Here is a 17581-nt window from a genome sequence, read left to right as displayed (position 1 = left end):
TAGTAATACAACAACTTTCTGTCCATGTTTTATGTGGGTTTGTATCACATATGTGTAATACAAGATGTTGTATCACTATACCAGTCGGAGCTTATTGTAAGGGAATTCTCCTGTCAATCCCAGTAATTACAACTTGAAATAGACTGTTGGTTGGATGAAATGAACTGCCGCTGTATCTTATTACCTTTATTTAAAGATATGGAAATATTTTACAAACAATATTCTATATCTAGATATAATTGAAAACAAATAACTCCTCTAACATTTTTAGATATATCGACTTTATTGAAATACACATTTCCCTCTGTTCTGTTGCCTGCTACAGCCTGGTTTGACAACCTCGGAATTTAGAAATTTTGAATTCAATGAAAGGTCGACGAAAACCCATAAACTTTACACAAATCATATGCCTCATGAAATGAACACTGCCGAATCGCTACAACGTATTAATCATAACGAGAACGATAAAAAGTGCTTTTAAAATCAGCCAGTTGGAAAACTAAACTTTCTGTGATGTTCAAAACAATGGCAAACAATGCTGGCCTTGTAGCCGAACAACTCTGCGAACAAAACTTTTGCATTCGGGCGTCGCACCGACAGCGATCATGCAGTTGATTAGTGGCAACAAATATGTAAATAGTGTAAACAATAATACAATGGTGTCTACGAATCAACGCCGTGAAATCTTACCAAATGTCCCAAAAGCAGCTCTGTCACCAAAATGTGCATCATCAACATTTCTTGTTGTGAAATAGGACATTCGAGAAATGAAGATGCAGCCGCATCGGTTAAAACTACAACGATACCGAGAATGTCAAGTCTTACCATTGGATTTTTTTTTTCGGGGCGAATGTTTCTTGCGGTGTTTCATTTCAAATACCATTACAATCTTCTTCCTCTCAAGTTACTGAATCTCCGAGGAAATACCGAAGAATCCTTCTAATCAATGACGCCGACGATGACGATACTGTATGACATTCTATGAACTGTTAATTATTCTGACGTCGCGACTTATTTGGGAGAATTTTTTCAGATGGAAATATAACGTAAATTTAAATTATAAATTATGCAATTGCAAAAATTGTTCCTTGTTCACTACAGCAATCGAAATTATGAACATTGAATAATGTTTGGTAAGGTTCTATTGACAATACAGAGAAAATTGAAAGTACGAAATAGGTTACATTGCGAACAAATTAAGAAAAACAAATATTCAAAGAAATATTATATTTTTCGGACGCAACTACTGTGGGACGATAGAGGGTAGAGTGTATATGTCATATAAGCATATAATACCTATATCAATGGTACACGACCTAAAAGAAGCGTATTTCTCCTAAAATGGCCTCCTGTCCGATTGCATAATTTTAAGTGGGGACTACATGTATAAGGTTCCAGTTGTTTTTGTTTGTTGTTTTTTTCTGAACATCATTTTCTTCCTGATATCTCCCTTGACACTGCCTCGCTTTTAGCCTCAAAGGTCAATTCTAACGAAAATTAAAATTAAAATTATCCATCAATTATAAGAGAATACAAGATGTTGACTTCGAGCTTTCTGTCAAAATCCAACCATATATGTATGTACCTATAAGAGGTCAAGGACAAAAGTCACACGAATCATCTGATGACGATTCTGACCGCTCAGATTCGGACGGAGAAGCATTCTTATTAGACAGTTCCGACAGGTTCGCCGTTTCTGATGGCCCAACGATCGCAAACGAGAACAGGTTAGTGGTAATCTAAATGTACGCTTCTTAAAGTTCCTACTTAATTTACATATATTAGTATATGAATTTTTCACCATGGATATCCAGTGAATGTGAGAAAATAAGATAAATTAATATAAGCTTTAATCGCTATTGAAATCTATACTTCTGAGCTGTAGTGGGGTGACGCCACAAGATGGCGGAATGAAGTCCTGTACACCGTCTTAGCATTGGCCATACATTTCGATAACTATTTTTCACCTTTTTCATAGTGAATTTATATCAATAACGAGTTTCCTTTTCTGACATCCGTGTAAGCTTTTAGAAAACTAATATCATTGCTATATACCGCTAATTTACTGAGTATCTGTGTGGTCATAGTCAAAGTCACTACTCAATAGTCATTATATATATTGCAGGTGTACTTGTGGAAACTATGTAAACATGCCAACTAACTTAGAAAATAAGTGTTGTGTATATTCACATCTTGTGCATGACAAGGCGTCGGAAGCAGGCCTGGCCTGTATTACAGATCACGAGGGTTTCAAGGGGAACTGCCTCAACAGGCATGTCATCGAGATGTGCCATTACAGATACAATGAACAGAGGAAGGATCTCAGCAAGTGTGGTGACATCCATGTGTAAGTCAATTACGTTTATATTCTGAAGAAACAGTTTTTACCCACTGTCTTATAACATTTTGGGTGCAAATTACATCCAATTGTCAACATATCCGATAAAATTCAATCCTGCATTGTGCTTTCCCAGATGAAGAACAATCTTGGTCAGTTTTGTCAGTTTTCATACTTGCATTTAGATGGATGATGAAATTCTCATGAATTTAATTCAATAACTAGCATGCAAATATTTTTGGATGTATTATGTTTGCTAAATGATAATAATATTATGGCACAAACTAAGCAGAAACTTGTCCATTTTGAAGTCATGTTGTTCCTTCTTATCATCATTCTTTTATATTTTGTAGAGTCTACAGATACATAGCCTACTGGAACCTCACACAATGGATTTTACCAAAGACTTGGGAAAGGAAACAGAAAAGTGTTGCCATCGTGTGTTGTGTCGTCAATTAGAAAAACATTTCCATCAGCACAATATTGTGGATTAAAATACCCATCCTTGAACTAAATAGTAATCAATACAAATAATAAACAAGTCAAACATGTTTTATGTACAGAATTTATTAACTGTCCAGCAATTTATTTTCAACTGAATTACAATCCATTATTCACAACGTTTTCAATGTCAATATAATTAATGTTCAAGTTGAACAAAACAGACAATAGTTTCCGGGTATTGAATTTACACTCTTATAAAAGTCAGTCTAACGTATATCCATCAAGCTCACTCTAGCACTTTCAAAGTCCATTAAATCTTGATTTATGCCTATGCACCTTTCATGGGTGCAACTCTTCGAGAGTGGAGATGGGCGCTCCTTATTTTGCATGTTGCATGCTGCTCTGGCTTGCGTGAATGTGTTGTTTAATTCTCTACGAAGAATTGGGTCTTCAAAAAGTTCTTCAACATAGTCTGTAAAATGAAAATTGATACAATTAATGTTACATATAAATTTTTCTGATCTGAAAAGCTTTCTTGTTTTATTTATTCTTCAAAGTATCCTCTGCTGAGCTATTACTTATAACTTACTTTTACCTTCTGTTCACTGAAGTACATATAAGGATCAAGAAATGCATTTTTTATGTTTCAAATTGAGACCACAATCTCTTACCATATGTTGCTTTTACTTTCACGTCTTTCGCAACTCCTTCTCCGTTTCTTGCCTTGGGGTAAGAAATGCTCCATCTTTCCAATTAATTTACCTCTATCCGTCGTCGTTTTTGCTTGAAACGTGGACTTCCTTTTTGCTTCTACTATCTTCCTTTTATAATCGAAATTTGTCGGCACGGCATTAGGGACTAATTTCTTTCTTTTCAGTGTCCAGGAAAGTGACTGGGGTTCACTGCAAATTGGTCGTCCTCGAAGTACCGCTCGCAAAGTTTAGAATGTTGGCTTGGGGAAAAAAACCTGCCTTCTGAGCTTTCCCATCCATATCTTTCTCAGTGTCTTATCCTTTGGGAATATATAAAGGCTGAGCCCTTGTCCCGACTTGACGGTACCATTATATGCAGCGCATTGAACCATGCCCGATGAGTCAGCTACTACAGGTCAGTGATTTCAATATGGCTACGCGTTTCTTCTCGACTGTCATCAGTGACGTCACGAGCAAAGGAAAGTCACTCGTGTGCTATTTTGCTATAGCGATCTCAGGTGTTTGTTTATTTGCGATACCTGGCGATTGGCGTGAAATTTAATAAAACAAAACGGAACAATCATTTTCAGAATAGTTTAAGGTTCTATTCAAGTGATTTAAACTGTTTGAAAAAAACCCATTTTAATTGACCTTTAAGTTGAGCTTTCTCCCTTGTGAGGAAGGCTTTGGTTTCTTTTCTTGATCTACATGTAGATATCTCAGAGACCTTTAACACGGAAGTTTCTACTGCCTGCTTATCAATAGCATATGGAAGGGGGGTGGCAGTGTGTTCGGGTGAGGTTTCCTGGTGTCATTGACAATACTTTATGAGGCGGCACTATCAAGTCCACATCAGTTCGCCACTACCACAAGGAAACTCATACGAATGCACAAATATTGAACACATACACCCACATACTAAGTGCCGTCCTCAAATGATCATTGCTTGTGGTCGGGCGTTACATCAAATAAAACCAAGCTGTTGACATATAACAGGGAACACTGTTATAATTATAACTACGTACAATACTGTATAGCTGTTAAACGGTATTTTGATTTTGGAATTAATGACCAACAATAACAGCACTTATTTGATTTTATTAAATATGCAAAAAACAAAAATGGTGGTTACATTTTGCGGATGGTTGTTGAGATTGACACACGTTTATCCATTTATTGGTTATAACCGCGATCTGTGAAATTAAAGATGTCGACGGCCAAAATTTTTATCTCCTTCATGATCAGTTATCGTTCAATTCAGGAATAAGGCACGATTTCGAAAAAAAAGACATTTCACTAATACGGGTTACAGATTGCTTCCTGAAATTAATCAAAAATGGGTTATAAAAATGTTAATTAGAAAATCATTTGTCCTTGAGTAAGCAATAAATTTTGAGATTTATGCTTTTTCACGACCAGCATAGTGACCTCATTTTATCACATACCAATGTAATCTCACAATAGTAATACAACAACTTTCTGTCCATGTTTTATGTGGGTTTGTATCACATGTGTGTAATACAAGATGTTGTATCACTATACCAGTCGGAGCTTATTCTAAGGGAATTCTCCTCTCAATCCCAGCAATTACAACTTGAAATAGACTGTTGGTTGGATGAAATGAACTGCCGCTGTATCTTATTACCTTTATTTAAAGATATGGAAATATTTTACAAACAATATTCTATATCTAGATATAATTGAAAACAAATAACTCCTCTAACATTTTTAGATATATCGACTTTATTGAAATAAACATTTCCCTCTGTTCTGTTGCCTGCTACAGCCTGGTTTGACAACCTCGGAATTTAGAAATTTTGAATTCAATGAAAGGTCGACGAAAACCCATAAACTTTACACAAATCATATGCCTCATGAAATTAACACTGCCGAATCGCTACAACGTATTAATCATAACGAGAACGATAAAAAGTGCTTTTAAAATCAGCCAGTTGGAAAACTAAACTTTCTGTGATGTTCAAAACAATGGCAAACAATGCTGGCCTTGTAGCCGAACAACTCTGCGAACAAAACTTTTGCATTCGGGCGTCGCACCGACAGCGATCATGCAGTTGATTAGTGGCAACAAATATGTAAATAGTGTAAACAATAATACAATGGTGTCTACGAATCAACGCCGTGAAATCTTACCAAATGTCCCAAAAGCAGCTCTGTCACCAAAATGTGCATCATCAACATTTCTTGTTGTGAAATAGGACATTCGAGAAATGAAGATGCAGCCGCATCGGTTAAAACTACAACGATACCGAGAATGTCAAGTCTTACCATTGGATTTTTTTTTTCGGGGCGAATGTTTCTTGCGGTGTTTCATTTCAAATACCATTACAATCTTCTTCCTCTCAAGTTACTGAATCTCCGAGGAAATACCGAAGAATCCTTCTAATCAATGACGCCGACGATGACGATACTGTATGACATTCTATGAACTGTTAATTATTCTGACGTCGCGACTTATTTGGGAGAATTTTTTCAGATGGAAATATAACGTAAATTTAAATTATAAATTATGCAATTGCAAAAATTGTTCCTTGTTCACTACAGCAATCGAAATTATGAACATTGAATAATGTTTGGTAAGGTTCTATTGACAATACAGAGAAAATTGAAAGTACGAAATAGGTTACATTGCGAACAAATTAAGAAAAACAAATATTCAAAGAAATATTATATTTTTCGGACGCAACTACTGTGGGACGATAGAGGGTAGAGTGTATATGTCATATAAGCATATAATACCTATATCAATGGTACACGACCTAAAAGAAGCGTATTTCTCCTAAAATGGCCTCCTGTCCGATTGCATAATTTTAAGTGGGGACTACATGTATAAGGTTCCAGTTGTTTTTGTTTGTTGTTTTTTTCTGAACATCATTTTCTTCCTGATATCTCCCTTGACACTGCCTCGCTTTTAGCCTCAAAGGTCAATTCTAACGAAAATTAAAATTAAAATTATCCATCAATTATAAGAGAATACAAGATGTTGACTTCGAGCTTTCTGTCAAAATCCAACCATATATGTATGTACCTATAAGAGGTCAAGGACAAAAGTCACACGAATCATCTGATGACGATTCTGACCGCTCAGATTCGGACGGAGAAGCATTCTTATTAGACAGTTCCGACAGGTTCGCCGTTTCTGATGGCCCAACGATCGCAAACGAGAACAGGTTAGTGGTAATCTAAATGTACGCTTCTTAAAGTTCCTACTTAATTTACATATATTAGTATATGAATTTTTCACCATGGTTATCCAGTGAATGTGAGAAAATAAGATAAATTAATATAAGCTTTAATCGCTATTGAAATCTATACTTCTGAGCTGTAGTGGGGTGACGCCACAAGATGGCGGAATGAAGCCCTGTTCACCGTCTTAGCATTGGCCGTACATTTCGATAACTATTTTTCACCTTTTTCATAGTGAATTTATATCAATAACGAGTTTCCTTTTCTGACATCCGTGTAAGCTTTTAGAAAAACTAATATCATTGCTATATACCGCTAATTTACTGAGTATCTGTGTGGTCATAGTCAAAGTCACTACTCAATAGTCATTATATATATTGCAGGTGTACTTGTGGAAACTGTGTAAACAGCCAACTGACTTAGAAAATAAGTGTTGTGTATATTCACATCTTGTGCATGAAAAGGCGTAGGAAGCAGGCCTGGCCTGTATTACAGATCACGGGGGTTTCAAGGGGAACTGCCTCAACAGGCATGTCATCGAGATGTGCCATTACAGATACAATGAACAGAGGAAGGATCTCAGCAAGTGTGGTGACATCCATGTGTAAGTTAATTACGTTTATATTCTGAAGAAACAGTTTTTACCCACTGTCTTATAACATTTTGGGTGCAAATTACATCCAATTGTCAACATATCCAATAAAAATCAAGCCTGCATTGTGCTTTCCCAGATGAAGAACAATCTTGGTCAGGTTTGTCAGTTTTCAGACTTGCATTTAGATGGATGATGAAATTCTCATGAATTTAATTCAATAACTAGCATGCAAATATTTTTGGATGTATTATGTTTGCTAAATGATAATAATATTATGGCACAAACTAAGCAGAAACTTGTCCATTTTGAAGTCATGTTGTTCCTTCTTATCATCATTCTTTTATATTTTGTAGAGTCTACAGATACATAGCCTACTGGAACCTCACACAATGGATTTTACCAAAGACTTGGGAAAGGAAACAGAAAAGTGTTGCCATCGTGTGTTGTGTCGTCAATTAGAAAAACATTTCCATCAGCACAATATTGTGGATTAAAATACCCATCCTTGAACTAAATAGTAATCAATACAAATAATAACAAGTCAAACATGTTTATGTACAGAATTTATTAACTGTCCAGCAATTTATTTTCAACTGAATTACAATCCATTATTCACAACGTTTTCAATGTCAATATAATTAATGTTCAAGTTGAACAAAACAGACAATAGTTTCCGGGTATTGAATTTACACTCTTATAAAAGTCAGTCTAACGTATATCCATCAAGCTCACTCTAGCACTTTCAAAGTCCATTAAATCTTGATTTATGCCTATGCACAATGTCCTCCTTCCTTTCATGGGTGCAACTCTTCGAGAGTGGAGATGGGCGCTCCTTATTTTGCATGTTGCATGCTGCTCTGGCTTGCGTGAATGTGTTGTTTAATTCTCTACGAAGAATTGGGTCTTCAAAAAGTTCTTCAACATAGTCTGTAAAATGAAAATTGATACAATTAATGTTATACATATACATTTTTCTGATCTGAAAAGCTTTCTTGTTTTATTTATTCTTCAAAGTATCCTCTGCTGAGCAATTACTTATAACTTACTTTTACCTTCTGTTCACTGAAGTACATATAAGGATCAAGAAATGCATTTTTTATGTTTCAAATTGAGACCACAATCTCTTACCATATGTTGCTTTTACTTTCACTTCTTTCGCAACTCCTTCTCCGTTTCTTGCCTTGGGGTAAGAAATGCTCCATCCTTCCAATTAATTTACCTCTATCCGTCGTCGTTTTTGCTTGAAACGTGGACTTCCTTTTTGCTTCTACTATCTTCCTTTTGTAATCGAAAATTGTCGGCACGGCATTCGGGACTAATTTCTTTCTTTTCAGTGTCCAGGAAAGTGACTTCAATACAATGGGGTTCACTGCAAATTGGTCGTCCTCGAAGTGCCGCTCGCAAAGTTTAGAATGTTGGCTTGGGGAAAACTCCTGCCTTCTGAGCTTTCCCGTCCATATCTTTCTCAGTGTCTTATCCTTTGGGAATATATAAAGGCTGAGCCCTTGTCCCGACTTGACGGTACCATTATATGCAGCGCATTGAACCATGCCCGATGTGTCAGCTACTACAGGTCAGTGATTTCAATATGGCTACGCGTTTCTTCTCGACTGTCATCAGTGACGTCACGAGCAAAGGAAAGTCACTCGTGTGATATTTTGCTATAGCGATCTCAGGTGTTTGTTTATTTGCGATACCTGGCGATTGGCGTGAAATTTAATAAAACAAAACGGAACAATCATTTTCAGAATAGTTTAAGGTTCTATTCAAGTGATTTAAACTTTTTGAAAAAAAAATCATTGTAATTGACCTTTAAGTTGAGCTTTCTCCCTTGTGAGGAAGGCTTTGGGTTCTTTTCTTGATCTACATAAAGATATATCAGAGACCTTTAACACGGAAGTTTCTACTTCCTGCTTATCAATAGCATATGGAAGGGGAATGGCAGTGTGTTCGGGTGTGGTTTCCTGATGTCATTGACAATACTTTATGAGGCGGCACCACATCAGTTCGCCACTACCACAAGGAAACTCATACGAATGCACAAATATTGAACACATACACCCACATACTAAATGCCGTCCTAAAATGACCATTGCTTGTGGTCGGGCGTTACATCAAAGAAAACCAAGCTGTTGACATATAACAGGGAACACTGTTATAATTATAACTACTTACAATACTGTATAGCTGTTTTGAGAGTTTGCTAGTGTTAACCGGTATTTTGATTTTGGAATTAATGACCAACAATAACAGCACTTATTTGATTTTATTAAATATGCAAATAACAAAAATGGTGGTGGTTACATTTTGAGGATGGTTGTTGAGATTGAAACACGTTTATCCATTTATTGGTTATAACCGCGATCTGTGAAATTAAAGATGTCGACGGCCAAAAATTTTATCTCCTTCAGTTATCGTTCAATTCAGGAATAAGGCACGATTTCGAAAAAAAGACATTTCACTAATACGGGTTACAGATTGCTTCCTGAAATTAATTAAAAATGGGTTATAAAAATGTTAATTAAAAAAATTATTTGTCCTTGAGTAAGCAATAAATTTGGAGATTCATGCTTTTTCACGACCAGCATAGTGACCTCATTTTATCACATACCAATGTAATCTCACAATAGTAATACAACAACTTTCTGTCCATGTTTTATGTGGGTTTGTATCACATATGTGTAATACAAGATGTTGTATCACTATACCAGTCGGAGCTTATTCTAAGGGAATTCTCCTGTCAATCCCAGCAATTACAACTTGAAATAGACTGTTGGTTGGATGAAATGAACTGCCGCTGTATCTTATTACCTTTATTTAAAGATATGAAAATATTTTACAAACAATATTCTATATCTAGATATAATTGAAAACAAATAACTCCTCTAACATTTTTAGATATATCGACTTTATTGAAATAAACATTTCCCTCTGTTCTGTTGCCTGCTACAGCCTGGTTTGACAACCTCGGAATTTAGAAATTTTGAATTCAATGAAAGGTCGACGAAAACCCATAAACTTTACACAAATCATATGCCTCATGAAATTAACACTGCCGAATCGCTACAACGTATTAATCATAACGAGAACGATAAAAAGTGCTTTTAAAATCAGCCAGTTGGAAAACTAAACTTTCTGTGATGTTCAAAACAATGGCAAACAATGCTGGCCTTGTAGCCGAACAACTCTGCGAACAAAACTTTTGCATTCGGGCGTCGCACCGACAGCGATCATGCAGTTGATTAGTGGCAACAAATATGTAAATAGTGTAAACAATAATACAATGGTGTCTACGAATCAACGCCGTGAAATCTTACCAAATGTCCCAAAAGCAGCTCTGTCACCAAAATGTGCATCATCAACATTTCTTGTTGTGAAATAGGACATTCGAGAAATGAAGATGCGGCCGCATCGGTTAAAACTACAACGATACCGAGAATGTCAAGTCTTACCATTGCATTTTTTTTTCGGGGCGAATGTTTCTTGCGGTGTTTCATTTCAAATACCATTACAATCTTCTTCCTCTCAAGTTACTTCATCTCCGTGGAAATACCGAAGAATCCTTCTAATCAATGACTCCGACGATGACGATACTGTATGACATGCTATGAACTGTGAATATATTCTGACGTCGCGACTTATTTGGGAGAATTTTTTCAGATGGAAATATAACGTAAATCTAAATTATCAATTATGCAATCGCGAAAATTGTTCCTTGTTCACTACAGCAATCGAAATTATGAACATTGGATATTGTTTGGTAAGGTTCTGTTGACAATACAGAGAAAATTGAAAGTACGAAATAGGTTACATTGCGAACAAATTAAGAAAAAAGAATATTCAAGAAATATTATATTTTTCGGACACAACTACTGTTGGACGATAGAGTGCATATGTCATATAAGCATATAATACCTATATCAGTGGTACACGACCTAAAAGAAGCGTATTTCTCCTAAAATGGCCTGCTGTCCGATTGCATAATTTTAAGTGGGGACTACATGTATAAGGTTCCAGTTGTTTTTGTTTGTTGTTTTTTTCTGAACATCATTTTCTTCCCGATATCTCCCTTGACACTGCCTCGCTTTTAGCCTCAAAGGTCAATTCTAACGAAAATTAAAATTAAAATTATCCATCAATTATAAGAGAATACAAGATGTTGACTTCGAGCTTTCTGTCAAAATCCAACCATATATGTATGTACCTATAAGAGGTCAAGGACAAAAGTCACACGAATCATCTGATGACGATTCTGACCGCTCAGATTCGGACGGAGAAGCATTCTTATTAGACAGTTCCGACAGGTTCGCCGTTTCTGATGGCCCAACGATCGCAAACGAGAACAGGTTAGTGGTAATCTAAATGTACGCTTCTTAAAGTTCCTACTTAATTTACATATATTAGTATATGAATTTTTCACCATGGATATCCAGTGAATGTGAGAAAATAAGATAAATTAATATAAGCTTTAATCGCTATTGAAATCTATACTTCTGAGCTGTAGTGGGGTGACGCCACAAGATGGCGGAATGAAGCCCTGTTCACCGTCTTAGCATTGGCCGTACATTTCGATAACTATTTTTCACCTTTTTCATAGTGAATTTATATCAATAACGAGTTTCCTTTTCTGACATCCGTGTAAGCTTTTAGAAAAACTAATATCATTGCTATATACCGCTAATTTACTGATTATCTGTGTGGTCATAGTCAAAGTCACTACTCAATAGTCATTATATATATTGCAGGTGTACTTGTGGAAACTATGTAAACATGCCAACTAACTTAGAAAATAAGTGTTGTGTATATTCACATCTTGTGCATGAAAAGGCGTAGGAAGCAGGCCTGGCCTGTATTACAGATCACGGGGGTTTCAAGGGGAACTGCCTCAACAGGCATGTCATCGAGATGTGCCATTACAGATACAATGAACAGAGGAAGGATCTCAGCAAGTGTGGTGACATCCATGTGTAAGTTAATTACGTTTATATTCTGAAGAAACAGTTTTTACCCACTGTCTTATAACATTTTGGGTGCAAATTACATCCAATTGTCAACATATCCAATAAAAATCAAGCCTGCATTGTGCTTTCCCAGATGAAGAACAATCTTGGTCAGGTTTGTCAGTTTTCAGACTTGCATTTAGATGGATGATGAAATTCTCATGAATTTAATTCAATAACTAGCATGCAAATATTTTTGGATGTATTATGTTTGCTAAATGATAATAATATTATGGCACAAACTAAGCAGAAACTTGTCCATTTTGAAGTCATGTTGTTCCTTCTTATCATCATTCTTTATATTTTGTAGAGTCTACAGATACATAGCCTACTGGAACCTCACACAATGGATTTTACCAAAGACTTGGGAAAGGAAACAGAAAAGTGTTGCCATCGTGTGTTGTGTCGTCAATTAGAAAAACATTTCCATCAGCACAATATTGTGGATTAAAATACCCATCCTTGAACTAAATAGTAATCAATACAAATAATAAACAAGTCAAACATGTTTTATGTACAGAATTTATTAACTGTCCAGCAATTTATTTTCAACTGAATTACAATCCATTATTCACAACGTTTTCAATGTCAATATAATTAATGTTCAAGTTGAACAAAACAGACAATAGTTTCCGGGTATTGAATTTACACTCTTATAAAAGTCAGTCTAACGTATATCCATCAAGCTCACTCTAGCACTTTCAAAGTCCATTAAATCTTGATTTATGCCTATGCACAATGTCCTCCTTCCTTTCATGGGTGCAACTCTTCGAGAGTGGAGATGGGCGCTCCTTATTTTGCATGTTGCATGCTGCTCTGGCTTGCGTGAATGTGTTGTTTAATTCTCTACGAAGAATTGGGTCTTCAAAAAGTTCTTCAACATAGTCTGTAAAATGAAAATTGATACAATTAATGTTATACATATACATTTTTCTGATCTGAAAAGCTTTCTTGTTTTATTTATTCTTCAAAGTATCCTCTGCTGAGCAATTACTTATAACTTACTTTTACCTTCTGTTCACTGAAGTACATATAAGGATCAAGAAATGCATTTTTTATGTTTCAAATTGAGACCACAATCTCTTACCATATGTTGCTTTTACTTTCACTTCTTTCGCAACTCCTTCTCCGTTTCTTGCCTTGGGGTAAGAAATGCTCCATCCTTCCAATTAATTTACCTCTATCCGTCGTCGTTTTTGCTTGAAACGTGGACTTCCTTTTTGCTTCTACTATCTTCCTTTTGTAATCGAAAATTGTCGGCACGGCATTCGGGACTAATTTCTTTCTTTTCAGTGTCCAGGAAAGTGACTTCAATACAATGGGGTTCACTGCAAATTGGTCGTCCTCGAAGTGCCGCTCGCAAAGTTTAGAATGTTGGCTTGGGGAAAACTCCTGCCTTCTGAGCTTTCCCGTCCATATCTTTCTCAGTGTCTTATCCTTTGGGAATATATAAAGGCTGAGCCCTTGTCCCGACTTGACGGTACCATTATATGCAGCGCATTGAACCATGCCCGATGTGTCAGCTACTACAGGTCAGTGATTTCAATATGGCTACGCGTTTCTTCTCGACTGTCATCAGTGACGTCACGAGCAAAGGAAAGTCACTCGTGTGATATTTTGCTATAGCGATCTCAGGTGTTTGTTTATTTGCGATACCTGGCGATTGGCGTGAAATTTAATAAAACAAAACGGAACAATCATTTTCAGAATAGTTTAAGGTTCTATTCAAGTGATTTAAACTTTTTGAAAAAAAAATCATTGTAATTGACCTTTAAGTTGAGCTTTCTCCCTTGTGAGGAAGGCTTTGGGTTCTTTTCTTGATCTACATAAAGATATATCAGAGACCTTTAACACGGAAGTTTCTACTTCCTGCTTATCAATAGCATATGGAAGGGGAATGGCAGTGTGTTCGGGTGTGGTTTCCTGATGTCATTGACAATACTTTATGAGGCGGCACCACATCAGTTCGCCACTACCACAAGGAAACTCATACGAATGCACAAATATTGAACACATACACCCACATACTAAATGCCGTCCTAAAATGACCATTGCTTGTGGTCGGGCGTTACATCAAAGAAAACCAAGCTGTTGACATATAACAGGGAACACTGTTATAATTATAACTACTTACAATACTGTATAGCTGTTTTGAGAGTTTGCTAGTGTTAACCGGTATTTTGATTTTGGAATTAATGACCAACAATAACAGCACTTATTTGATTTTATTAAATATGCAAATAACAAAAATGGTGGTGGTTACATTTTGAGGATGGTTGTTGAGATTGAAACACGTTTATCCATTTATTGGTTATAACCGCGATCTGTGAAATTAAAGATGTCGACGGCCAAAAATTTTATCTCCTTCAGTTATCGTTCAATTCAGGAATAAGGCACGATTTCGAAAAAAAGACATTTCACTAATACGGGTTACAGATTGCTTCCTGAAATTAATTAAAAATGGGTTATAAAAATGTTAATTAAAAAAATTATTTGTCCTTGAGTAAGCAATAAATTTGGAGATTCATGCTTTTTCACGACCAGCATAGTGACCTCATTTTATCACATACCAATGTAATCTCACAATAGTAATACAACAACTTTCTGTCCATGTTTTATGTGGGTTTGTATCACATATGTGTAATACAAGATGTTGTATCACTATACCAGTCGGAGCTTATTCTAAGGGAATTCTCCTGTCAATCCCAGCAATTACAACTTGAAATAGACTGTTGGTTGGATGAAATGAACTGCCGCTGTATCTTATTACCTTTATTTAAAGATATGGAAATATTTTACAAACAATATTCTATATCTAGATATAATTGAAAACAAATAACTCCTCTAACATTTTTAGATATATCGACTTTATTGAAATAAACATTTCCCTCTGTTCTGTTGCCTGCTACAGCCTGGTTTGACAACCTCGGAATTTAGAAATTTTGAATTCAATGAAAGGTCGACGAAAACCCATAAACTTTACACAAATCATATGCCTGATGAAATGAACACTGCCGAATCGCTACAACGTATTAATCATAACGAGAACGGTAAAAAGTGCTTTAAAAATCAGCCAGTTGGAAAACTAAACTTTCTGTGATGTTCAAAACAATGGCAAACAATGCTGGCCTTGTAGCCGAACAACTCTACGAACAAAACTTTTGCATTCGGGCGTCGCACCGACAACGATCATGCAGTTGATTAGTGGCAACAAATATGTAAATAGTGTAAACAATAATACAATGGTGTCTACGAATCAACGCCGTGAAATCTTACCAAATGTCCCAAAAGCAGCTCTGTCACCAAAATGTGCATCATCAACATTTCTTGTTGTGAAATAGGACATTCGAGAAATGAAGATGCGGCCGCATCGGTTAAAACTACAACGATACCGAGAATGTCAAGTCTTACCATTGGATTTTTTTTTTCGGGGCGAATGTTTCTTGCGGTGTTTCATTTCAAATACCATTACAATCTTCTTCCTCTCAAGTTACTGAATCTCCGAGGAAATACCGAAGAATCCTTCTAATCAATGACTGCGACGATGACGATACTGTATGACATACTATGAACTGTTAATTATTCTGACGTCGCGACTTATTTGGGAGAATTTTTTCAGATGGAAATATAACGTAAATTTAAATTATAAATTATGCAATTGCAAAAATTGTTCCTTGTTCACTACAGCAATCGAAATTATGAACATTGAATAATGTTTGGTAAGGTTCTATTGACAATACAGAGAAAATTGAAAGTACGAAATAGGTTACATTGCGAACAAATTAAGAAAAACAAATATTCAAAGAAATATTATATTTTTCGGACGCAACTACTGTGGGACGATAGAGGGTAGAGTGTATATGTCATATAAGCATATAATACCTATATCAATGGTACACGACCTAAAAGAAGCGTATTTCTCCTAAAATGGCCTCCTGTCCGATTGCATAATTTTAAGTGGGGACTACATGTATAAGGTTCCAGTTGTTTTTGTTTGTTGTTTTTTTCTGAACATCATTTTCTTCCTGATATCTCCCTTGACACTGCCTCGCTTTTAGCCTCAAAGGTCAATTCTAACGAAAATTAAAATTAAAATTATCCATCAATTATAAGAGAATATATTAGAATAGAGAGAAAAGTTTTTTTACATTTTTATGTCACCTCGTTTACCTGTAAATAACATCTGAACATCGAGCATTGGCACGAGTTATCGTTCTTGATATCCTATATTGATGACGTCACTAATGACAATCGAGAACAGCATGGCGGCCCTAGTACCCGTGTACGACAGCAAGGATGATATACACGATGTTGACTTCGAGCTTTCTGTCAAAATCCAACCATATATGTATGAACCTATAAGAGGTCAAGGACAAAAGTCACACGAATCATCTGATGACGATTCTGACCGCTCAGATTCGGACGGAGAAGACTTCTTATTAGACAGTTCCGACAGGTTCGCCGTTTCTGATGGCCCAACGATCGCAAACGAGAACAGGTTAGTGGTAATCTAGATGTACGCTTCTTAAAGTTCCTACTTAATTTACATATATTAGTATATGAATTTTTCACCATGGTTATCCAGTGAATGTGAGAAAATAAGATAAATTAATATAAGCTTTAATCGCTATTGAAATCTATACCTCTGAGCTGTAGTGGAGTGACGCCGCAAGATGGCGGAATGAAGTCCTGTACACCGTCTTAGCATTGGCCATACATTTCGATAACTATTTTTCACCTTTTTCATAGTGAATTTATATCAATAACGAGTTTCCTTTTCTGACATCCGTGTAAGCTTTTAGAAAACTAATATCATTACTATATACCGCTAATTTACTGATTATCTGTGTGGTCATAGTCAAAGTCACTACTCAATAGTCATTATATGTATTGCAGGTGTACTTGTGGAAACTGTGTAAACAGCCAACTGACTTAGAAAATAAGTGTTGTGTATATTCACATCTTGTGCATGAAAAGGCGTAGGAAGCAGGCCTGGCCTGTATTACAGATCACGGGGGTTTCAAGGGGAACTGCCTCAACAGGCATGTCATCGAGATGTGCCATTACAGATACAATGAACAGAGGAAGGATCTCAGCAAGTGTGGTGACATCCATGTGTAAGTTAATTACGTTTATATTCTGAAGAAACAGTTTTTACCCACTGTCTTTAACATTTTGGGTGCAATTTACATCCAATTGTCAACATATCCAATAAAAATCAAGCCTGCATTGTACTTTCCCAGATGAAGAACAATCTTGGTCAGGTTTGTCAGTTTTCAGACTTGCATTTAGATGGATGATGAAATTC

The 17581-nt window shown here is 36.0% G+C and overlaps 3 protein-coding genes across 3 annotated transcripts; 1 reads left to right on the top strand and 2 right to left on the bottom strand.

Moving 5' to 3' along the window:
- Nucleotides 1-1575: 1575 nt before the first annotated feature.
- On the top strand, nucleotides 1576-2797 carry LOC117336537. The gene is made up of 3 exons (XM_033897148.1): nucleotides 1576-1727; nucleotides 2126-2347; nucleotides 2692-2797. The coding sequence occupies exons 1-3, from the start codon at nucleotides 1576-1578 to the stop codon at nucleotides 2795-2797; spliced, it is 480 nt and encodes a 159-aa protein (XP_033753039.1).
- Nucleotides 2798-8015: 5218 nt separating this feature from the next.
- On the bottom strand, nucleotides 8016-8823 carry LOC117336536 (THAP domain-containing protein 2-like). The gene is made up of 2 exons (XM_033897147.1): nucleotides 8493-8823; nucleotides 8016-8200 (listed from the first exon to the last, which is right to left on the bottom strand). Exons 1-2 carry the CDS (start codon nucleotides 8821-8823, stop codon nucleotides 8016-8018), a joined length of 516 nt encoding a protein of 171 aa, XP_033753038.1.
- A 4151-nt stretch (nucleotides 8824-12974) lies between these two features.
- Nucleotides 12975-13782, bottom strand: LOC117336534 (THAP domain-containing protein 2-like). Its single transcript, XM_033897146.1, has 2 exons — nucleotides 13452-13782; nucleotides 12975-13159 (listed from the first exon to the last, which is right to left on the bottom strand). Exons 1-2 carry the CDS (start codon nucleotides 13780-13782, stop codon nucleotides 12975-12977), a joined length of 516 nt encoding a protein of 171 aa, XP_033753037.1.
- Nucleotides 13783-17581: the final 3799 nt, after the last annotated feature.

The sequence above is a fragment of the Pecten maximus genome, chromosome 10, assembly GCF_902652985.1.
Source record: "Pecten maximus chromosome 10, xPecMax1.1, whole genome shotgun sequence".
Classification (NCBI taxonomy): domain Eukaryota; kingdom Metazoa; phylum Mollusca; class Bivalvia; order Pectinida; family Pectinidae; genus Pecten; species Pecten maximus.
This window is presented reverse-complemented; position numbering and strand designations above follow the sequence as displayed.